This window comes from Tasmannia lanceolata, unplaced genomic scaffold (genome assembly GCF_043159265.1).
Source record: "Tasmannia lanceolata isolate RefF3 unplaced genomic scaffold, GAP_Taslan_0.1 ptg000013l, whole genome shotgun sequence".
Lineage (NCBI taxonomy): Eukaryota > Viridiplantae > Streptophyta > Magnoliopsida > Canellales > Winteraceae > Tasmannia > Tasmannia lanceolata.
In genome coordinates, this window is record NW_027518690.1 from 2,746,967 (window position 1) to 2,771,060 (window position 24,094).

At 38.8% G+C, this 24,094-nt stretch overlaps 1 protein-coding gene across 3 annotated transcripts; it reads right to left on the reverse strand.

Moving 5' to 3' along the window:
* Positions 1–2,752: 2,752 nt before the first annotated feature.
* LOC143889512 (peptidyl-prolyl cis-trans isomerase CYP40-like) lies at positions 2,753–19,016 on the reverse strand. Of its 3 annotated transcripts, none has more exons than XM_077393756.1 (10): positions 18,638–19,016; positions 16,438–16,938; positions 15,989–16,076; positions 15,821–15,873; positions 8,909–9,013; positions 3,574–3,649; positions 3,450–3,487; positions 3,298–3,364; positions 3,114–3,171; positions 2,753–3,004 (listed from the first exon to the last, which is right to left on the reverse strand). In XM_077393756.1, exons 1-8 carry the CDS (start codon positions 18,806–18,808, stop codon positions 3,311–3,313), a joined length of 1,086 nt encoding a protein of 361 aa, XP_077249871.1. In that variant the 5' UTR covers positions 18,809–19,016; the 3' UTR covers positions 2,753–3,004; positions 3,114–3,171; positions 3,298–3,310. The 3 variants fall into 3 exon arrangements, with proteins under 3 accessions (XP_077249871.1, XP_077249872.1, XP_077249870.1); XM_077393757.1 differs by having other exon boundaries at positions 3,114–3,189; XM_077393755.1 differs by having other exon boundaries at positions 3,294–3,364; positions 18,638–19,014.
* Between the last annotated feature and the right edge of the window lie 5,078 nt (positions 19,017–24,094).

Here is a 24,094-nt window from a genome sequence, read left to right on the forward strand (position 1 = left end):
TTCATACTTAATCACCACAGAATCTCTTAGTCTTTATTGGATAAGATTTATTGCAAATACTCGATTCAGTAGTTACAATCATTGACTTACAATAAATTAATCGATTATAGTCATGCTTAATCACATTTGAAATTTTGAATCTCACCATTAAGCTTCATTAATTCATATATTAATAGTCGAGTCCAATCTTGTACCAATCCTGTATGACCGCACAACATGGTATGGACCCCTTGGGGTCCAAGTCTGAGACAACAAAAACCTATATGGGTTTAAGACAAGGGTCACTGCTGAAATGATGAGTCATATTCCATTGTTTAGCTTATATGAAGATAACATCACAGGATTTTGTCAATGAGCATTATATTTATCTTGCATTCTATAGATAAAAGTCAAAAGAGGGCGTACCACAAACACAGCATAACATCCGGGCTAAATAATTTGGTCTTTGGAAATTCTAGTGATTTGATTGCACAGGGAACCCCACTCACCCAATCCCATCAAACCCCACCCCACCCCACCCCACCAAAAGGTGGAAAGTGTCTGTGGAGGAAAACATTCCCCCTTCTGTTTTCTTTCACTTCTAAGGGATTTTGAAAGTCCTTGGGAGGTAATGAGCCTCAAATTTCTTTCATACACTCAAATCACATTTCTTTTTTCTTTTCTTTTTTTTTCTCTTTTGGTGGGCTCCCCATGAAGTGGCTGTTTGGATGTTTCGGCAAAAAAATATTCTATGGAAAGTCAAATTCCAAGGTCCATCAGGAATGAAATTTTCCTAGGAAACAGGGGAAATTTCTGTTTCACAAAAAAAATCCATGGAAAATGAGTTAGAAAACTATTCATGTAATTTTTTTGTGAAACTCTCTCTCTCTCTCATTGCACCTCCAGCAAAAGGAACACCAAAGATGATTATTTTTGACTTGGGAGCACCAAATTTGACCAAGAACAAACAAGATTAAGTGCAATAATCAGGTTTTCTCTCTGTTCATCCAACAAAAAGATCACTTCCTTTTAAAGAAAAGTCAGAACCATTATAAACAAAGAAAAGCAGGAGGATAAAATCAACTACTTGAAAACAACCATCACCAGCAAAAGTGGCCGACCCTCATTCTTTTAATGAGGCTACCGGTGGAATTGGAGGTGCAGGTGTGCCGGCCACATGCGCCCCCCATGTTGCATATGTGCTTGTACACACATGCGAACAAGCTCTCACTTTATTGTGTGTGTGAGAGAGAGAGAGAGAGATTATCAGTGCTGCCGTATATGCAAAGTATTTTGTAAGGAGTATGATCTTTCCGTATATATCAGATACACAGAACAATTGTCAACGGGATCCAAACCATTCATTTGTTGGACCCCAACTTAGGTAGGCCGTCCCCCAAAATACATCTCAATCAGATGATTCTAACCCTCCACTCTGCCGAGAAATGTAATGATATAGAAAATATACAGATCTAAAGGTTAGGATCATCCTGTGCAGATGGTTTTTGGCATTGCGATCTATCTATCTAGGTCAGTGCCCAACAGATGAATGGTCAGGATCATCGAACCTTATGGGTCCGACTATTTTTTTAAAAAAAATACTAGCATATATGTGCACACCTTATAAAAACCCTGAAAATAAATTTAAACCAAAAAAAAAAGTTTATTTAAAGTTGATAGTAATGCTATGGAAACTGAGAGTAGGATCGAAAAAGGGACTGAACAAATTGGTTCAGCCGTTCAGGCCACAACATCAAAAGCATGGTTTAAAATTTCGGTTTCGGTAACCGTTTCAGACCCCACCGAAAACCAAAATTTTGGTCGGCGAAATCCGAAATTTCGGTCCGAAATTTTGTAATCTGGTTCGAAATTTCGGTCCGAAATTCCGAAATTTTGTAACACTTTTTTTTATTAATAAATAATGGCATTTAATCGAAATTTCGGACCAAAATTACCGAAATTTGGTAAATGGCGAAAAATGGAATTTCGGGAAATTTCAGTTTCGATCTCCAACGAAATCTGAAATTTCAGTCGAAATTTAAAACCATGATCAAAAGTGACGTGAGCCGGCCCTTAGGTTTAGAGAAATCATCAAAAAGTAAATTTTTTTAAGTCCCCTTTTAAGACCAACGATAATTGGAATCAGAATTAAGGCCCTATTTGTTTCAGATTTTGAGAATGGATTGTGAGTCCAAAACTGATAATTGGACTCAAAATTAAACGTAAATTTGAGTCCAATAATCAATTTTAGACTTGCAGTCGGTTCGCAAAATCCAAAACAAACAGGCCCTAAACGTAAATTTGCATCCAATAATCGATTTTGGAGTCCCAATTGGTTCTCAAACTCCAAAAGAAACATGTACATAGCTAATTCGGAGATTCAAAAGCTTCTGAAGAAGAATCGGACGCAACAATGACAAAATTTGCTTACACAAAGGAAAATCTTTGTAGTACTAGAGAAAGTGATGTGCTTGAGAAGTTTCAATCAGTACTTGCCAAAGCCAAAAACAGAGCTTCAACGGTGACCAATGCCATTTACGCACTTGAATCCCAACTCAAGGCCACTATCCCACCAAAAGAGGGAGAAATTTTAGAGGGAGAAAACTCAAGGCTAGGATTACAATTGATGAAATGAGTTGTGTTTTGGCTGAAGTTACCCAGAATTGGAATGGCTAACTTATGATGAGAGAGTAGGAAGAGCCAAGACAACAAAAGGCCAAGCACAATCAAATGAGGAATTTCATGTTAATAAAGGAACTTGACAACAGAAAGATAAGATAAAAAAGCAATAGCAATAAGAAAATGGCCAGGAAGAAAAAACAGTTATTTTACAGAAAATAAGAAGACCAAAACAAAAGGATATTTCTTGGATGATAGCATATAATGTAGCAATCCATTGTCAGCTAGCTAACAAATTCCTACACTGTCCATAGTGAAACTTCAGTAAAGTGTGAGATCAAAAATTGGTTTAAGCATTGGTGTGAGTTTGTATATTACTCAAGGGATCTGGAAGTCTTCCTCCGCCCTGGTAAAAAACATGGCAATTGAAAAAACCCATTAAAACCATTAAGTTGATCTAGTGAAATAGAACCTGAACTTCAAATACCAGGGAATCTGTTCAAGATAATCCATGCCTGCCATTGTAAGTTGATCTGAAATTTTCACTTGTAAACGCTTTCGAATATTTTTTCCCTAACCACCCCAAAAAGACTGCCAGTTAGTAGATTTATAAACAATCAGAATTTCCAAATAAAGAAATGCCATATATCTCAAAGGTTGAAATCAGGATAAAGTTTATCACCAAAACTGCATACCCACACTAGTCTGATGCTTATTTGAACATTCTGGCATAAGCTTTTTTCTCCAGCTCACGTCTATCAGTAATCTGTTACCAATTTTGAAAATTCATAATAATGTTCAAATTTATCAGATAGCCCAAAAAATTTCGAAGTAGGTGTAGACCAACCGACCTTCCTCTTTGCAGCAGCAAGCTCCTTTTTAATCCCTCCTGAAATGACACAAAATTAAGACTGTTAATAGCTCAGAATTTGCCTAATCATAAGAAAAGCAAGTTAAAAAAATGGAGCCACAGACCATCATTTGGCTCTAACTCCAACGCTTTTGTGAAGCTTTCAACAGCAGAATCTACATCATTAAGTGCCATGTACACCTGACAGATTAAAAGCATAAAAATATTAGCATCCTAAACAGTAATTAGTACATCAGTTTAAAAATAATAAATAATGAACTTGGGAGAAAATTATATACGAGACATTCAGTTTAAAGATATTATCTGTGCCCATAAAAAGGCAAAATCAATCACAAATGCATAAGGTTCTTGGGTTCAGAAATCAATCTATATAAAACTAAGATAATTCAGAAAACATTTCCCCTGTCAAATATTCATATCCATCACCAGCGTCAATATGGAAACAGGGGAAATCCCCGATTAAGCTTTTCATGTGGTCTGGTATTCTTGCATACTCTGTTACATTTCAATTAAACTAATCCACAAATTGAAAAAGAATGTGATGTGGCTTCTAAATCGCTAACATATGATATTTATATTATTTATGAATGTCATCATACATCCTGTTGGACAGAATTGTGTCTGCATTCTTTACAAATTACATCACTTATCTCTCCTTGCCCAAGCTATACAGAAATCAGGGTACATACACCCAAGTGATCGAGCTTATGCAATATTCAACTAGGGTAGTCACACTATCAATTCCACTGCTTAAAAACTCCCAAGTCAATCGTTGATTTGTGATGTGATCCATCTGGGTTTGCACCAATTTGCCCAAGTCAACTCCCTTTACCTTGGCCGAGTTCTCGTATGAGTCAGAGTTTTGTCCTACCAAGTCAATCAAAATTCAAAACTCTCTCAACTCATCTTAGTGAAAAGTTTGGGGTTTGGGGATTAGGGTTTAGGGCAGTCACAGCTGACAAAGTAGCAATTCTAGAACTAGAAGAGGGAATGTAATTGATTAGTTGACTCTTCAAGTGTAACTGATGATTCAAAGGAAAACATTGATACACCTTATAGAATAACTATAAACAATGCAGGGGATTCCAAAATATCTCAAAAATTAAATGGATCAGATTATATAGCATATAAAGGTTTGTGAGTATATAGTTTATACTGATGGATCAAAAATTATCCCAAGTCTTTGCATGGCTAATCTTTATTTATGTTCAGAGGATTCTTAAAAAGATCAAATCATATGATCGTGTCTAGGGTCGTGACTACTGAGAGCAATAGAGCCATCCATTTAATCAGGTTTTTCTGGATCCCTACAACTAAAGAACTGTAGGATCATATCACCTACTCGGTCAGCAAAAGCTTTTGGTAGCATGTAGATGTTAAAAGCTGCAAGCAAGATATGTGAAATCACAGATTACGCTGGAGAACCACTGTAAAAAAACTCCTGAGTCAATCCTGGACTTGCCAAAGTCGACTCCCCTGTAACTTAGCCAAGTTCTCATATGCAATCAAAACTCCTACGACTCGAGTCAATGAAGAATTGACATTGTTAATCATTGACTCGCCCTAGTCAACTCCCTTTTACCAAGGCCAAGTTCTCATCCGAGTCTGAGTTTTGAAAAAAATTGAAAACTACCTGATATTTACGAGAAATGATATAAACCTTTATACTTGAGGCGTAAGGTAATAAAAATATACACAAGCACTTAAATAAGGAAAGCTTGTTTTAAATTTTTGATAATCTAAAGCATAGTTGTCATCCCGTGACTCGACTCATCACTCGATTTCTTAATTTTATGACTCGTGACACGACTCATGACTTGTAAGAGTTTTTGACATGAACAAAAATTTAGTTGAAAAATATAATTATATCAAAAGATGAAGCACCATGTAAAAAATATAACCCATAAAAATATAAATAACTACATGCTTGTAACTTGCATGCACAAAATAATTAAGCTAAGTTCCCACTTCCAAGTTTTCAACCATCAAAACAATAAAACCCGGGCCCAACGACTCGACTCGTAAGAGTCTTACTTTTTAGAGTCGACTCCGAGCGACTCGTTCGAGCCACCGGACGACTCAGACGAATCTTCAACAGAGGCGAGTCACCCATGCGACTCGCCTCAAAAGTCCAACAACTCGATTCGGCTCAGGAGTTGACTCATACAAGTTGTGAGAGTTTGACAGCTATGATCTAAAGTGTGTGAATCATAAACCCCAATTACATTCTAAAAACAAAATCAAGAGACCTAATCAAAAATTCAATGGAGGCATGACAATGAAGAATTTCTGTCCAACTACAAAGTAATTCACCATGGCTACTTAAAAGTGTTCTCTTAGTGATGCAATGTCACAATCCTCATCCTTACCCCCTTACGAGCTCTTTCGAGGTTTACATGGACTAAAGTCCTTTTTTTCTAATTGTAGAGAATTTTATTAATAAAGGGCAAAAGGCCCGATCGAAATGGTCAAAGAGAAAATGCAGCAGGAAGAGAAAAAGCAAAGGAAAAAACACATAGGAGCTATACAACACAAATGCTGTCCTCAAGTAGGCATGCGGTCAAAAAGGTAAATTGCCTCCCTATCTGCTCCCGATCGAGCTAGTAAATCTGCATCCAAATTGGCCGATAGCTAAACATTTTGAACCTCGACGTCAAGTCCCTCCAGCTTATCCAAAATCTCTTCCAAGGCGCCAGCAAACCTACAAAGAAAATTAATTCCGTCTCCCACCCATCTGACCACAATAAGGAAATTACCCTTAATGATTATTTGATCCAGTAGTGATTTAAACATGAGTCTGATGATCCCCTTCAGTAAAGAGTGCACCTCCACCTCATTTGCATCGTTTTTCCCTAATTGGTCTCGAGAAGGCTCAAAGCACCTCACTATCAGCATTCCTCAACAATCCTCTGATACATGGCGGTCTGGGGTTGCCGATACTCTCAATCCATCAAGTTTAACTTAAAGCTCTCATGAGGGGTTCGGCACCATCTATGATGGGGTCCCTCCACACAAACCGTGCTCCACCTAATCTCCTCCCAAGACCTATGGAAACATGACTCTGATATCCCACTGAACGTAGAAAGAGTGGATACCCAATGGACTGCCACAGAAAAGATTTGTCTCTATAAATTGGCACACTTTTTAATACCCCCTTTAAATACTCTCTTGTTTCTTTCCTACCATACAAACTAGAGAGTGGCAATAAAAATTAGGTTCCATAAGATCCTAGCTCTGGCAAACCAGGGACAAATCTTCAAAACTCAAAAAGAGTAGCAATGTGACAAGGGAGAACCCAACTGACATTGAAAAGACCAAACACAACATAACAGAGCCTACCCGTGAAGCGAGACCAAATTCTAGCTGGCGATGTGCCAGATTTTTGGGCAAGGGTCTCGTAAAATGCTTTAACTGTAAATATTCTGGTGGATGTCTAACTCCATAGCATTTTATCATTTCCTCGCCTCGTTATGCAAGTCAAATTAATTCTTGTGAGGTAATATACTACAGTGTCCAATTCTCAATCGAAAAATTTCACCTAAAGTTGAAATTCCATTCCACTGATCCATCAAGGTTTTAAATTTCGGTTTCGGAGAGCGTTTCGGACTTCGCCGAAACCGAAATTTTTGACCAAAAGCCTGAAATTTCGGGCGAAATCCACAAAACCAGATAAACCAGTATTTTATTAAGTAGAAAATTTCGGCTGAAATTTCGGAAAAGTAATAAATAATTAAAAAAATCTATCTTTTTGGGTGAAATTCCTTAACTTCCGGCCGAAATTTCGATAAATTTCGGCCAAAATATTGTAACATTTCGTATATTACCAATTTTGGTTTCTGGCTTGACCGAAACCCGAAATTTCGGATTTCAGTCGAAATTTAAAACCTTGTGATCTATCCACTCGTCGAAAAGTCTCTGCCACACTGAAAACTTCACTCAAGGCCACTATAAAAATTGAAGGGATCCACCTTCAACGGTCTGTTTCCACAACAAATACCCTACCAGAATTTTATTTTGCCTGTCTCCCACTCTGAATCGGATACCTTTCTAAAAGAAGATTAGTCCTTCTCTGGTGTAAACTGTGTCTGAACATTAGAATTGACATAATTGGTTATTTTTATAGTATTAGTTTATGTCCAAGAGATGAGAGGAAAAAGGATTGTGAATGTGCCCATTGTTGTTACTCAGGTCACACCACAAATAAACGTTGGAATTCTGAGTGTGACTAAAATTGGATACCATAGGTAAATAATTCTACCATTAGGACCTTGTGAGTGTCAAGCTCAAGCTTTTGAACATCCAATGCTCTATAGTTCACAATTTGACAAATTCAAAGCACATATACTTTATGCCAAATATCATCAAAAGGGGCATTCCCAGATATTTGTGCATTGAACACTGGTGAAAGCAATTGTATGACCAGTTACCCCACTATCCTATACTACAAGACTTCTACTTCAAAACTTCTTGAACTAGACAACCATCTGAAAATAATTTAAAGATTTTTATGGTCGGGAATGTAAATTTTGTCACTATCATTTTTTTCGATTGTTTTCTTTCTCAATTGATTTTGGTGAAATATAATTTCTTGTTTTTCGACATGGTAAGACCCATCTTTTGGTGTGTTTTGCTATCCTTTTCTCATCGTTCATGACCTTGTGGTAGGAGCACAATTAGATACACTAACGAGAAAGAACTCCACATTCTGATTGTCACTCCCCTTCAAACTGCCAAAATTTATGTTACAACTACTTGATATGAGAACCTACAAATCATCAAAGCAAGCGCCTAATGTACATATATAAAATCCAAGTATCATGGCAGACTTCAGTATCTACAACAGAGGGTTGGTTTTTCAAGCACAACAGTCCCACAATTTCAATAGAGGGGAAGGTTTTTAATTAGAAGATAAATGTGTGCATGACATTCAAAAGAAAGAGAATTTAAAAAGTGTGGCTTGTGCTTTGAGGCCAACAGACCACATTATCCAAATCAAAATGATAGCTGAAGACTAAATAAAACTTGAAAATTAATGACAAGGTACTTTTCAATTCCTATGCTGTTCCCCACAATATTTTAAAATAACGAAATATTGCTAGCATTAGAATCTACAGGGAGTCCGCTAGATATTTGCAACAAGAGTTACACACAGGCAATCCATCAAAGTCTTAAGGATTCAAGTTCCACAATCCTAAAATGTAAGTTCATAAGGTGTATGCCAAAAACCCAACCCCTCTAGTATCACATATAAGAGGAAAGCATTCCCATTAAAATGTTTGTAAATCAATCATCTAAATGTTCCTAATGTTTTAGATGTGTAAATCATATCAACAGTTACTTCTAAGAAAAGATTGACAAGCCACTAACTAGACATAAAATGCAGAGACCATAAATACGAAATAAGACAACCAAGTTCCGATCTAAATAGAAGATACTAACCTGACCTTGGCGAAACAACGCTTTCACATTCCCATCTATCTCACGAATTGCAAAGTCTGTGTCCAACAATGCGCCTTTTAAATCTCCCAGTTTCAATTTGCAGGCCTAGGAATAGGACATGTATCAAAGGAACAGAAGAAAATCATCATTAAGCAGAGATTGGGATCATATAAATTCAACTAACTGCTAGTTGGATAAATCCAACTATCAGGACTCCTCCGGAATTCCTTTCTCTCGGTTGTAAATCTTCTCTCTTTTTAATGAATCTGGTCGGGGTCTGCCTAACCCCAGCTTGCTTACCAAAAAAATTAAAAAAATCTGCTAGTGGATAAAGCCCAATTAAGCAATATATAACCCAACGATACAAATAAATTCAATGAAACAAATACACCTAAAAACATTCTAGAAACTTCTAAGCCAAACAAATCTATCCATGGAATATATGCTCCCAGCTTTTGGAAGCCAGTGAGACTGCACAATAATCTCAATCCTACTAGAAAATTATTAGACAGAACGACTCCCCTTCGTGTAGGTAAAGAGCATGCATTATTTAGGGAAACTTTTAGAAGAGACAAACATTTGAAAATGTTTCTTTAGATGCTGCCATTTGTTATTTTCTAGATAAGATACTGGATATGTAAGAATGTTGATACTACTTTATTCTCGTGTATGGAGCAATTTGTAAATTTTGGATACTCTATTTCCCAAAGGTTATTTACTCGCTCAGAATATCTTTAAAAGCTTTGCAATGTGAAAATTAAAGAAATTCCAACACGTGAGTAATTAAAAAAGAAAAAGAAAGAGAACACATTATGCAAATGGAGCTTTTATAATTTAAGCAATCAGGCTGTCAATAGGATGGGCCAAGCGGGCTAGGGTTGTCCTTTAATCTTGGTGTGCCAAGTTTGATTTCATACATAAAAGGCAATAACGTTGCTTAGTCTAAGCATGGGAATTGATGAGTTTTGGCACATAGGTATTATTTCGCACCAACAAGACCACTAACATCAGTACATTTTAGGACATGGTGGAGGTCAGTACATTTTAGGACATGGTGGAGGGATTTACAGATTCTAGGGAATTGGGTGAGAAATACCAAATTTTAGCTAAAAGGTTAAGAGATTCTCTTCTTTTTGTCGAATGGTAACTATAATTTATTAAAAAGCAGCAAAGTTCAGGGATTGAGATTGCCAAAATCAAGTCAATCCCAAAAGAAAAAGAAAACGAAAAATATACAGATACAGATAAAAGTCAAGGGGGAAGAAAGTCAAAAAACTCCAATCCGGTCATGGCGCTTCCAGAGTAAGCTAGTGGGTCTCACAGAGCACCATGTGTGCTAGAACACCAAAAAATATCCTTCCACACAGTCTAATATCGCCTCTATCATCTTAGAACCTCCATGGGAAGTTGGTACCCTATTTCATCATCCACCTTACCACATTTAAGGAGTCTTCTTCCACTATTACGCGGCCCAAATCCTCTCTCTCCATCAGGCGAATCCTTGTTAACAGTGCCTTGATTTTCACTTCATTCGATTTTTTCCCCTACAAGGCCGGAGAAAGCCCACAAGTGTTGTCATTCGCCTCTCGAATGAGACCTCACAAACCGGCTAGTCTTGGGTTCCCAATGCTAGAGCCATCAAAGTTGAGTTTCATCCATCCAGGGTTGAGGAGGGGGCAATCCATCTCAGAGACGGCCTACTGGAGCTGATTTTGCCTGTTTGGAACTCGACCTAGCACCGTAGGATTCTAAAATGCTCTGAAAATCGAAATGGACCCCTTCCCATTTCACTACTAAGAAGAAAATCTGATGTTTGATAGTGTAGAAATGTCTTGCCTTTCCAATGAAAACATGATGATTCTTTTCTTTCCATAAAATCTAAAACACCATAAAAGGCTTAGATGCCATAGAACTCTCCCCTCTTCGGCCCCGGAGAGAAATTGCATTCCTCGGTCAGGTCCACTACATGCACTGGAAATACCAATGGCATATCGAACACGAAAAGCACGAAGTACCAAATCTCTGGTCACACAGCAATAGATAAAAACGTGAACCACAGTTTCACATGCATCTATGCACAAAGCATAGTGGTCAATAATCAATATCCTCCGGTTCTGAACGTGATTGTCATCAAAATTTTACTGTGGTAAACTCTCCAAGCGAATGCATCAACTCTAGGAGGAGCTAGAATCCCCAGATCCTGTTAGCTGCAAAGAAGACAAGTCAAGCATCAAGGGTGAGCTCACAGATGCATAGGAGGCGGAATGAGAAGGGTGTTGAGGAATGAGAAGGGTGAGGTTATTTGGGCCTTTGCTGGTCCTATTGGGTCCAAAGATGCATCGGAGGCGGAAGTCCGGGTATTGCATAGAGGCGTATTGTTGGTCGACCAAGAGTTGATGGCGAAATTAGTGGTGGAAAGAGATTCATTAAATGTCATCCGAAGGATCAAGGGTGAGTCAAAGTATCCTTGGAGGTTCAACAGATATTTTGATGAGATCAAGAAGCATATTGGCTCCTCTGCTATCACCTTTCAGCATGTTTGTAGATCTGCAAATGACGTTGAGGATTGCCTGGCGAGAGAGGGGGTCACTAAGGATGTTCTGGCCTTGTTTGATAATCTCCCTCCTTGATCTTCACTCTATTGTTTCCCCTTTTATTTGCTATGTTGTTTCTTTTTTTCTTTTTGGCTCTCCTTGCCCTGTATTTGACCATCCCGGCCTTCTTTTAATGAAATTGGCTGCCTTTCAAAAAAAAAAAAGACTATTCAAGCATCAAGCAATCGTAAAAGGATTGAACAAAGAACTCTCCCAAGTAATCCCAGATCAAAACTCTCTTGCCCTTTCCCTTTTTCTTGATGAAAACAGAGTCCAATGTCTCAATGAGCAAGAAAACCCTCTAACTAAATCAAAAATTCTTTGGCAAAACAAAACTCCTCACCTAACTCTGTCAACCTCTCTATTTAAGGCGTCGTTGATAGCCTCCAAAAGCAGTGTAAAACAAACTTCAATTTATTGTCGACGTATCGCACCAAGGACATGTTCAGAACTTCACTATGTCTCCTTTGCAGACTCTGAATCCGATACATCTAAGGACCAAAATCATGATAGCGGTCTATCGGGTTCCAGCCTCAAAAGATAGCGTTGTATTTCTCCTCTCACTTTTTGCCAAAGGTGGGTCCTTTCCTCTCCAAACATGCAGAGCCATTTGGAAATAGAGCTATGTCCACGGTCTTGATGTGTCTGAAACCTAGGTCCCGGGCACTTCTTGGTTTACAAACGAAATCACTTTTTGTCCTCGGAGTCATTCCAAAAGAAGTTCCTTTGCATCTGATATGGTCGCTTTAAAAGTTAGAACACTGACATGGCATTTGAAAAGAGGCAAGTAATAAATAGAAAAGATGGCTAGTACCACTCTGATAAGAGTGATTCTGCCACCGAGAGAAAGAACTTCTTCCAAGTTGATAACCTCTTCTCTACCTTCTATAGAATTGGCTCCCGGCGAGCCTGACAAGGTCTTCCATTGCAGATAGAGAGGCCCAAACACATGTTTGGTAAATTTCCTGCTATGCAACTTAGTATATTGCCGAATGGATGCCTCTCCTCATTCAAATAGATACTCATCATAATAGACTTACTAAAATTTGTTCACTGACTTGTCATGGCCTCATAACAGTGAAGCACCTCCAGATTCTTAATCATGCTCACCTCTGTTCTGCTGAAGACCAAGATATCATATGCATATTACAAATGAGTTGATCCCAACCCTAGAGAACCAGTCTAAATCCCTCTATCAGAAAGTGTTTATTGACCTTATCTATCATTCTGCTAAGAGACTCGGCTACTATTGTAAATAAAAATGAGAGGGTCACCCTACCTAAGCCCTCGAGAACTTCTGAAAAATCCACAAGGCGAGCCATTGATTACCATCGAGCACCAAGCTGAGGCAATAAACATGTGAATCCAAGATCTCCATCTAGCCCCAAAGCCCATCAGACTCATTAAGTGCGCCCAGCTTCCCCACTCGACTCTATCGTAAGCTTTCTCCGTGTCAACTTTGCACACCAGCCTTTTGAGTTGGCTTTGGGAATAAAATTAAATAGCCTCATTAGCAAATGCCCCATCTAAAATCAATCTCATGAATGAAGACAAAGATTTTGCGATATAAGTTTCCCCAAAACTGTCTTTCCCCCATCTGACAACACCTTAGCGAACAATTTATAAACACAGCCCACCAAACTAATCGGTTAAGAGGCACTCTGCTCCATCTTTCTTGGGAATGATGGCGATAAAGCTGGCTCCTGTGCTCTTGTCAAGCGATACGTCCTCATGAATTCCACTAACATTTTCATCAAATCATCTTTCATCGAACTCCAGCATACCTAAAAGAAGGCCATACAGAAACCATCTGGACCAGGAAGTCTACGCCTTTTTTAGGAGAAGAGGCTAGTTCTGACTTCCTCTTCATTGAAAGTCCCTTCCAGCAGATCATTATCTTCTCTTTCAATCTGGTTGAATATTATCCACTCCAGGTGGGAAAGACTCTTCCCTCCAACGAGTATAAATCTTGATAGAAACTTACAATTCCAGACGTAATCACCTCCCTATCTTCACTTCTAACCCCATTTATTATATGGGAATTGATTTGCTGTCTCTTCTTCCAACACTAGTTATTCCATGGAAGTAAGCTGAATTCTTATCTCGTTCTAAGCCAGTTTTAGGCCTGGATCTTTGTTTCTATTGGATTTCTTTTGGAAGCACCACTCGGATATAATCTTCCTTTACTTTATACATCAGTCAGCAATTCTCAGGACGTTCATCGTCCTTATCTTCTAGCTCTGACAGTTTCGAATAAATCACTTTTATTATGGTTATCTAGACATTTCTTTCACAAGACCATTTTCAAACTTTGTCTTTCATGAATCTAAGTTTTTGACATCTGTTGTACCATGAGAACAAGCCTCGTCCACCATCCAAAAAACCTTCCAATCCTCCAACCAGACTAGTTCAAAGTGAAAAGAGGCTGAACCCCAAGATTCAAACCTTGGATCCAATTCAATTGAACAATGATCCGACATAGTATTATGTAAGGCTGTTTGACAAACGTTGGGGGGAATCTAAGCCAGGACAAGCAAACCAGAAAACAATCCAATCTGCTCCTGCTTTGGTTCCTAGACCAAGTGCACCAGGCACCCATTAATGGCAAGTTCACCAATTCATTCCATTTGACGAACTCTGCAAAAATTCTCATGCTGGGCAAAATTCTAAGCACCCTAAACGTTGAAAGATGAATCTCATGACACTGAAATCGTCTTCTATGCACCAAAGGGTAAGACACTAAGACCAACCCCTCTAACCACTTCAAGATCAACCTAGAAATTGTTCCTTTTCGATGTCGAATTCCGCCCATATACCCCTGAGAAGACGTACAAAGATCCATCTGAAACCTTCCTTACCAAAACCAACAACGAAAAGGAGCCAATAATTTCCTCCTCCAAAGAAAACGTATGATAATACCCCTCGATATCTCTGCCAATTTAGTTTCTTGAAGACAAAGAACCTAAGGGTTAGAGACCCTTAATATCTCCTTCACATGGGCCACTTTCTCTGGGGAGCCCAAGCCTCTCACATTTCAGCTTATAATCTTCATGGCAAAATGCTAACTTGAAGATTCCCTCATCCTCCTACTATCTCCAATCCTGACTCTGTGGCTACAAGACCTCTTGATTGAGGATGTTTGATTGAAGCGCACTAACTCTCAATTCAGCTTTCTGGATCTCACAGTTCGTGTTGGCTCGTGTGGGTCTCTCATATGCCTATCTCTGATCTTTGCCCAAAAGAACAGGTCCTTGGCCTTCCCCTCCAAGCCCTTGAAAGAAAGGCCCAAAATCTTTCTAACACAATTAGGAAATGTCTCTCACTACCTCTACCTCTTCCTCTCCATTCAAGGAAGATAATTATAAGAATCACTAGCGGCTCCCAACTGATGAGCCTCACCAAATCACCAGCCACTGGTATAGTGGCGAAGTCATTCATTCCTTGCCCAAGACATCGTCCACATCTTTCAACACCCGATGCTCATTTCCTACTCTCTAAATCAGCCCCCCAATTCCTCTGCTCATCTAAAGTGTGGACCAAGGAGGTCCCATAGCAGATACAAACACAACACTCAAAGAAGAAATGCCCAGTAGCCTAGGTTTGATGTGCCAAAAATAGTCAAGGATGGCCATTGAACATCTCCCGCAAGCTCATCTGTTCTCTCGCTAGCGAACCGCCAGACATGGAGGAAGGTGAGATATCTCCCATCTAGGTGAGCCACCACCGCATCAATCAAATCAAGAAATCTAGGAGGGACTCTATCAGGGTGATGCAACCACTGGATGACATTCTTGGAGTCTCCTTCGATGAACAATTACTCGAGCAAAAAAACAGTATGAGAGAGGGAGGTCGATATGAATGTGAGTTAATATACCCAACTTTCATTTCATGTTTCAGTTCAAAATACCAAGAAGAGAATAAAGGAAATTCTAAGAAGATGTTTTAAAGAATAATCATGAAGATTTAAGATAAAAAAAAACAGTATGAGAGAGAGAGGTGGATATGAATGTGAGTTAATATGCCCAACTTTCATTTTTCTTCAAATTTTCAAAATAAATAAACCATTATAGCAAATTTTTATATTATATTTTCTTTAGGTATCTTAATTTTATCATGCTTAAATCCACTTGCTAAAAGAATAATATATTTTCATCAACTTGCTCAAATCAGGCAATGTTGTCAAATTTACTCCATCAAGTCAACTCACTTGGACCTTTTTGTATAATTTCAGACTTGCTTTTGATTTTTGAAATGCTGGTGAAAGACAGATAATACCAAGTGTCTCTTAAATCCACTAAATGGTCAATCAAATGCTTACAGAGCTATTTGTAAATATCTGTGACTTTGTCTTCCTCAAAAAAGTGCTCTTTTCTGCACAATAAAAGAAACTTTAATCAGGCAAGCATGCAAGGTATAACAGACTTCTTGAAGGATTTTTTATTATTAAAATAAGAATAGTAGAATATAAATAGACTAAATGGTTCACCATCATCAATCTCTTCTTTCTCCCAGCAAATATCCAAGTAACGCAAAGCCTTCCGATACTTCCTAAGGGCCGTCTTATAATCCTGTTTCTGTATGCAGCAACAGTTCAAAAAAGTTGTATAAGTAGGAATATAGTAGCCAATGAAAGCAAATTGATAAAGACAGTTACATAGTCCAAAAAAAAGTATATCCGATGGTAAAAATGGGATTGAAAAAATGGGACAATTAGTCAGATTTGATAATGAAACTAAATATTGTGTTGCATGTAAAATGTCAGAATGCACATAGTAAAAGGTCAGATTGAGCATATTCTTGCAACACAAAATGGAACCTAATGATACCAAAAGTCAAAAATAGAAAACTTATAAAAGAAACAACAGTACCAACAATAAGGATGAATAATGCAAAACAGAATTATATGAATCAAAACCATCAATTTATAGAACTCACCTTGTAATGCTCATTCCCAAAAGTTTTTGCTGACTCTACTGCATCCATCCACCAAGAAAGCTCAGATGGCTTCTCATTAAGGTCAGAAGGCCAATCAGGATATGTATCACCGTCTTTGAAGAAATTCAAAATCCCATCATCCCCCGCTTCAGGAATCTCTCCACAATCAACAATCACAACATCAACAGTGGGACAATCTCCTTCACCGGAGGGAGTATGTTCGATAGAGCGAACCACTCCCATGCCTTTAATCACTCTCCCAAATACAACATGTTTCCCATCTAGATGAGTTGTACGAGTAGTAGTAATAAAGAATTGAGACCCATTCGTGTTAGCACCAGAATTAGCCATCGATAACAGTCCTTTCCTTTCATGTTTCAGTTCAAAATTCTCATCCTCAAATTTCAAACCATAGATGGATTCTCCTCCTGTGCCATCCCTTGCAGATATATCTCCACCTTGTATCATAAAACCTTTGACAACGCGATGAAAACATGCACCCTGTAATTAATGTTTAGCAACAATCAGTAAAGTAAATCAATAATATATGCTTAAAACCATACAAAGATATCATATCCATTTGTGGATCTGGTAAGTTTCTCATCAGACATGCAGATTTTATTGCATTTAACAGCAGAAGGCCAGTGAATTGTTTCAAATTTCCACCGAAATAGGCATGAACAACCGGAAACATATCATACCCACCAAAATTAAAAATTCATTAAAGTTTAAAGAAGGTAAGAAAATCAAGGCATGTGGATATTTAGCTATGCTGTGTTATGCATCAAATTTAAGTTGTATTTTCTCATTATTTTGTATCTTTATTATTATTTTTATAAAATTTTATAAAAATAAAATATTTTTCTTGCTATTTAGTGTATTAGTATTTAATAAATTAATAGTAAAGTGTAGAAGTATGTGTTACATAATTACATATATAATCATATATACATATACACATATGAATTGTAAGTGAAATCTGTATGTATTATGTATAAATATTTATAAGAATTACACATTAAATGCAGTATGCATTGAAGTATCAAACATGTGCGATAGCGTACATAATAAAGTGGTTGATGTTGTTAAACCGCTATGGGTAGTTTTTTTGCTTACGTAATGGTTTTTTAGTATATGTGTGCTTATTCTAATACTTAATGAAGTTCCATCTTAAATGTCCACAATTTGCAGATGTTTCCATGCATTTCTGTGATTTTTACAAGATTTCTACTGAAATTTCTATCCGAAACCGACATGTTTGCATTTCCATCATGACCAAAACCCATACCGAAAACGAAAACTGAAACCCTAATTCCAATGTTGTCTCTTCACCTTAAGAAAGCTTCATCTCCCTACATCTTCCCTCATTCATTACCCCATGAATTGTCGTGAGAGTACAGTGTGCTTATACAACTTTGTGCCCAAAAATTAACAGCATTCAAGCTCTAGTCCCACGTTAAGCACTCCAGTATCTCCTCTATTGACCTTAACATCATTACTCTAGCAACTCAAACCACAGTACCTTTACCCTGAGCTATTGACATATTGCAATGTACTAGCAATTGAAGAAGAAAATCACCTCACATCTACCCCATCCACATTAGATAGGCACATAAGAAACAAAAAAAATATATCAATAACCCAACATCCTGACACAATTACAAATACAGTTTACAGCAGGAAGCTGATATTTACACCTTGTTTTTTTAGCACATACACTCCCTCTACTTTAAAACATTTTTCACTGACTGTTACAGACTTACAAATACCATTGAGTGGAACCATAAGACCCAATTCAAGACTTAAAAAATGAACAGAAAGAGTGTATCTACCAAAACATCAGTCCTACAAAAAACCATCATATGTCTCACATTAATTAATTTGAAAGCTGAGATTGAAATACAACAGTGTAGTCACAATCTATTCCAAAAAAAAAAGAGGAAAAAGACGCATCTTTGTATTCTTTTCTGAATTTCTCCCACATTAAACTCGTAATATTTCAAAATCTAAAGGGCATTGCCGTCTTTTTCCGCATAGACGAGTCAAAGCACGAATAAGGTCGAAAAAAATCCAATCAAACGAGGAAATAAGAAAGAGAGAGAGAAACCCATTTAAAAACCACAAACCCTAAATTTGAATTCTATTTTGTCTTGTAGTTTTGTACTAAACAAAAAACCGAGAGAGAAGGTAGATTTGTAACCTTGTAATGAAGAGGAACGCCTGTTTTGGGTCCAATGCCTTTCTCTCCAGTGCAGAGAACCCTAAAATTCTCGGCCGTTTTGGGAACAACGTCTTTGTAGAGCTCTATAACTATCCGACCTTCAAGCTCCCCTCCAATACTGATATCCAGAAAGCACCTAGGGTTTTCCATCTATCTCTCTCTCTCAAAACCCTAAAATGGTTTTTCACAGTACTCTCTCAAAACCCTAAAATGGTTTTTCACAGTCCCTCGCGTTCTCTCTGACTCTCTCGCCCTCTCGCAATATTCAAATCAAATTGGAGGGGTGATTGCTAAAATATGCCGTTGGGGTGTATTGTTTTAACCGACACTGCTGTTTAATATCATTCCTCCGAGGAAATGATATATTCCGTCTCGTCTCCTTTTATTCACTGGGCCACCCACTTGTGGTGTAAAAAGCGGATTCATAAATGCATTAGAGGGGTTGGCTAGGGGAAGAAAATAGGGTAATATAGTTTGTCGCTTTCTTGATCTTATCATTGGTCGGGCCCACGGTGAATTATCCAATTACTAAATTGTCCGTCACAGTCTGGAACCCACAAATTTGAGTGGGTGGGATGGCTTTGTTTGACGTGAGTGAGCCCACGATTCCACCATTCGTACACGGCAAAGGTGGTCTCTCGAATTGACACTTGGTTCTATGACTCTCTCTCTCTCTTTCTCTCTTTCTCTCTCTCTAGAAGAGTTATAGAATGGACTCTTGATCATGGCTACATCACAGATAAATGAAAATTTTATTGATTAGACATCTTCAATTGTAGTCAATATTTTATTACGACTAATTCCGATAAGAGCAGGAGAAAAAGACACAGCGTTACAAAGAACTTTATGACATTATAGCTATCTTATGTCTAGGGGTGTAGCCAGGAATATGCTTTGGGGGGGGGGGGGGGGGGGAGGGGGGGGATGTTTGTTATAGCATGTTGGTGCCCACCATTTTGGACTTTGTGTTTTGATAGGTAGGATACCATCTCCCCTAACCCATGTGTTGCAGTTCCTCGCAAAAGCAATAGTCCCACACCGGTAAAGTGATGGGGATGGGGCTGGGTTATAAGGGAATGGGCATCCTCCCTCTAACAGCTAGCTTTTAGGGGCGAGTTCTACCCGGCTAGATTCCCTACAAATGGTATCAGAGCTGGGGCGTGGTAACTCCTAGGAAGATCTCGGTAAGCCCGATATGCCGCCGAGGACGGTGGAATTCTCTCGGAGAAGATCTCATGGTTCCCACGTAGCCGCCGGATGGAGGGGCGAGATGGTCGACGTTGCTTCCGTGTTGAGGGGGAGATTGTTGGAGTTCCTCGCAAAAGCAATAGTCCCACATTGGTAAAGTGATGGTGATGGGGTTGGGTTAGAAGGGAATGGACCCCTCCCTCTAACAGCTAGCTTTTAGGGGCGAGTTCTACCCGGTTAGATTCCCTTCACCATGCTTAAGGTGGAGGCCCCAATTTACACCTCATATTTCGATGTAGTGGGCCCACTATTTACACCTCATGTTTTGATGGGTAAGACCCACTATTTACACCTCATGTTCTGCACTGCGTAAATCATCATCTCCATAGGATGATCCTGAACCTCTGATCGAACGGGCGATTCCATTATAAATCGGAGGGTTATGATCATCTTATGGAGATGATTTACTGGGTGGAACCTATTTATGTCGTGGCCCAACAAATGAACAATTTGGATCCTCCTATGAAGTGGGCGAGTACTTTTTGAAAAATAATTGCACACAACATATAAAATCTCATAATATCTAGATTTTGTGTGTGAGAGAGAAAGAGCTGAAATGGACTTACTAAAAAACCCCTATAACATAGGAACTTTAGATGAAAAAAGTTGAGGATGAAATCCCAAATTTTAAGGAGGCAAATTTACAAAAAAAATTGCAAACTAGCTAGCCTATGAACTTGAAAAAATCCCCAATTTTAAGGGGGTAACTTTAGGAAAAAACAGTACATGGCCTATATAGATTAAGAAAATTTGGGAATTTCAGGGGGGCAATTGCCCCCCGTGATCCACCCATGCTTTGGTCGGACGAATTTAACCATAATAAAAGCACCAAAAATTGAGTGTTTCTTATCACAACCCTGTAAGTGTTCATCATAAAAGAAACACGGGCAACGGATCTTTGGCGGTCTCAACTTTGAGAAAATCACAATTAACCATATGAATTGAAATTGAAACAGTAAAGGGAACATACCGAAAGCCAAATATCGTTTTGCTATCACTGGAAGGATTCCATTCCGGTATTTCTCCTCACTCCACAACAGACGGTGATGGGGACCGACTTCCTCTCTCTTTTTGCCATGGATTGCAAAGAGAATGATGTAGAAATTGTTGTGTGCAAGTAGGAACCGGATGAGAGAATAAATAGACATTTATGGGAAAAAACACAACTCCTCATCACGCTGGTTCCCTCCCAAAAGTCTCTTACATTTACACCCCTTCTTTTATGGCTTTTCACTTAATGCCTTTTTCACAAAACCAACTAACAAAATGATCTAGGCCGTTGATCTTGCACATGCCACATCCACCGTTAGGATAATTTCCTAACAAACCCTTCTTCATAGCAGAAGTATTTACTGGTTCAAGTGGGGTATTTCTTTATAAAATTGTACTCAATTTCATGTGTGGCAATTCTGCCAAGATCTTTTCATTTGTTGGGGGAAGAATCAGCACGAATCGGATTTTTTGAGGAAAGTGAGAAGGCGGTCTCACGAGTTTACACTTGGTTTTAGGTCTCTCTCTCTCTCTCTCTCTCTCTCTCTCTCTCGTTGGATACTATGTAGTAGCTAGAGGAGTTGGTGGTTTGCGGTGGCTTCTCTAGTTGTGGATTGCCTTGATTTTTAATCTTATAGGCTGCTTTTTCACATTAAGGAACTACTTTTGGGCCCTGCACATGCATGTACATGCAATCAAGCCACATGTGTGTGTATGTGTGCGGGGGGGGGGGGGGGGGGGGGGGCAACTTGGGCCGGGCTACACCCAATTTTAGCTTGGGCTGGGCTGGCGTGGGTTGAGTTGGGTTAGGGTTGGGAAAAGCCGATCCGATTTAATTTTGGGTTAGGATAGGATTGAGGACTTGGCTGACCCTAACCCAACCTCAGTCCTATAATTTTATCGTGATTTTTATTGTTATGTTTTTTTTTCTTTTTTTGTATTTTTGTTTTTGGCCCTAGGTTAATCCGGTTGAGAGATTTAAAGGCAAATTGGGGGTTGGGTTACGGTCAACCATCTCGACACGATTCTTAGGTTGGGTCGGGTTAGGGCTAGGGGAATGCTAGGGTTGGCTTCAACCCGATCAAACCCAACCTGAGTTGCACCCTTAATCTTCAACTTGTTGAAGAAGAACATTGTCTCCCTTCTGATGAAAACCCTTGAATCCACAAGGAAATAAGAGATAAAAATCTAAAACTGTGTTTATTATTCAATGAAAGATCGGGTTTCAGGCTGGTCGCAGGAAGGAAGATGGGGTTTTGTATTAGCTGAATAAATTAGGATTGATTGGAGGAAAAGCTAAGGGAGAAAAGGGGAAGTCTCAGCTGAAACTCTGTAGCAGAAACTCAAAAGGTAGCTGGTTTATGCAATTGTCAGTCCTCATTTTGAGTGCCAGAGAAGTGGATGTGGCAGGTTTTGGCTCGAGCTTAAGACTGATTTTTCAGGAGATTTAAGGTGGCTGTTACCTGTTGGGGTTGGAAGTTATAAAAAAAAAGAAGCAGGAAAACTCCTCCTAAAGGTGGTGTTGACTAGCAGGACCTAGGTAAAAGCTCGGGAAAACTGACCTTCAGACATAAGTTAGCACCGCTCTGATGTCACTTGACGCAGCGAAAGCGTGCATAACGAAGGCGAAGATCACTTGTCGAAGAATAATATTGTCTCCCCTGAAGAAATCCTTGAATATATCCACAAGGAAATGGAAAGCTAAGAGTGTTGCTAAGGAGACCAAAGAGAACTAAGAGTCGAACTTAACAAATCCCTATATGCCACATGGCATGGTAGGGGTAGTTTTGTCATTTTAAGGGGAAAAAGGGCCAAAAAACAAGGAGCGAGATTGCCACCGTGTGAAGAGCCTATCTGTTCGGTTCTACTCTTGGTCCCCAACTCAGTTACCGTAACATTATTCAAAAGGAAAACTTAAAAACTTTATTCAATAAAAAAGGATTCTACATACATCCAATGACCCAAACATCCTTCTCAATCTGCATATCATTGTTGCCTTTAGTTCGAAATACAACAAGCTCTTAGAACTTTATTCCATTTTCGGAAGCTTTCTCCCATCGATAGTGGAGTGGATAGAAAGAGAAGGCTCTCCTTTAGGCCTAGAGTACTCCTCTTCTCCTCCTCCTCTCTTCTCCTCTATCTTAAGATTCCCCTTTCCAATCTCCAAGAAACCCATCTATAGTTGGACAAATCCTCTCTCAAACCAACTATGTGCGTGTTTGGCGTACCGTTTAAAACACCGTTTGGCGTTTGAAACACCGTTTTGCGGCCAAACGGCCGTTTGAGAGTGTTTGGGTGTGCAGCCACTGTTTGAAACGCCGTTTGAAACACCGTTTTGAACCCTCAAAACGGCGTTTTACAAACGGAGGGGGGAGGTCCGTTTGCAAAACGCCATTTTGAACGGAGTTTTTGGGCTGTGGGTTTTTACGTGTTTGCCCTCACCAAAACCCATTTTTACATATATGCGTGCGACTTTATGCGTTACGTCAAATACCACAAAAGTGGGGGTATTAATATCATTCTTGAGGACACAAATTTGTTAAATTGTTAATATTTAATTCAAAACAATGGGGCTGCTGATATCATTATATGATCTCTTAATTTTGATTTTTTAAAGACAAAAGAATTAAAAGAAACCCTAGTTTCTTACTTTCTTCATCTACTTTGCAAAGTTGCAAACCCACTCGTCTGCCTCACTGCCTTAGCGCCTCCACTATCCGTCAAATCCGGCCGTTAAGAAGAAGAAGGAGAAGAACCCCAAAGGTATAGCCATTTTTTTTTTTTTGCAATGATGTTTAATTTTAATAGTGTTTGAATGAGATCCTAATGACCTTTTAATATTGGGCCTAATGAGAGAGTAGTTTAGTTACATTGAGGCCAACCAAACAATGCCCTTTTTGGTCATTTTACCACTAAAACTCCGTTTTGGGGCATTTGCAACCAAACACACAATACATCCGTTTGCTGTTTAAAATGTCGTTTTGATCTGGCGAACCAAACATGAAAACGCCGTTTGGCAAAATGCCGTTTTGAACCAAAACACCGTTTTACAAAACGGCGTTTTAAACGCTATTTCAAACGGTACGCCAAACACACCCTATAGCTCACACCTTTCCCCCTTCTTGTAGGAATATCTCAGTTTAAGATTCATCTCTACATACACCCATTTTCCCATACCACCATTTAGAAATATTTCTG

What these genes read in the sequence shown, in the direction of transcription:
- LOC143889512 (XM_077393756.1), bottom strand. Translation starts at nt 18,808, where the DNA reads ATGGAAAACCCTAGGTGCTTTCTGGATATCAGTATTGGAGGGGAGCTT. An exon ending in GCGTTCCTCTTCATTACAAG is followed by an intron (nt 16,939 to 18,637) that starts GTTACAAATCTA and finishes CATTAATTACAG; the next exon opens with GGTGCATGTTTTCATCGCGT. An exon ending in TTGGGAATGAGCATTACAAG is followed by an intron (nt 16,077 to 16,437) that starts GTGAGTTCTATA and finishes TGCTGCATACAG; the next exon opens with AAACAGGATTATAAGACGGC.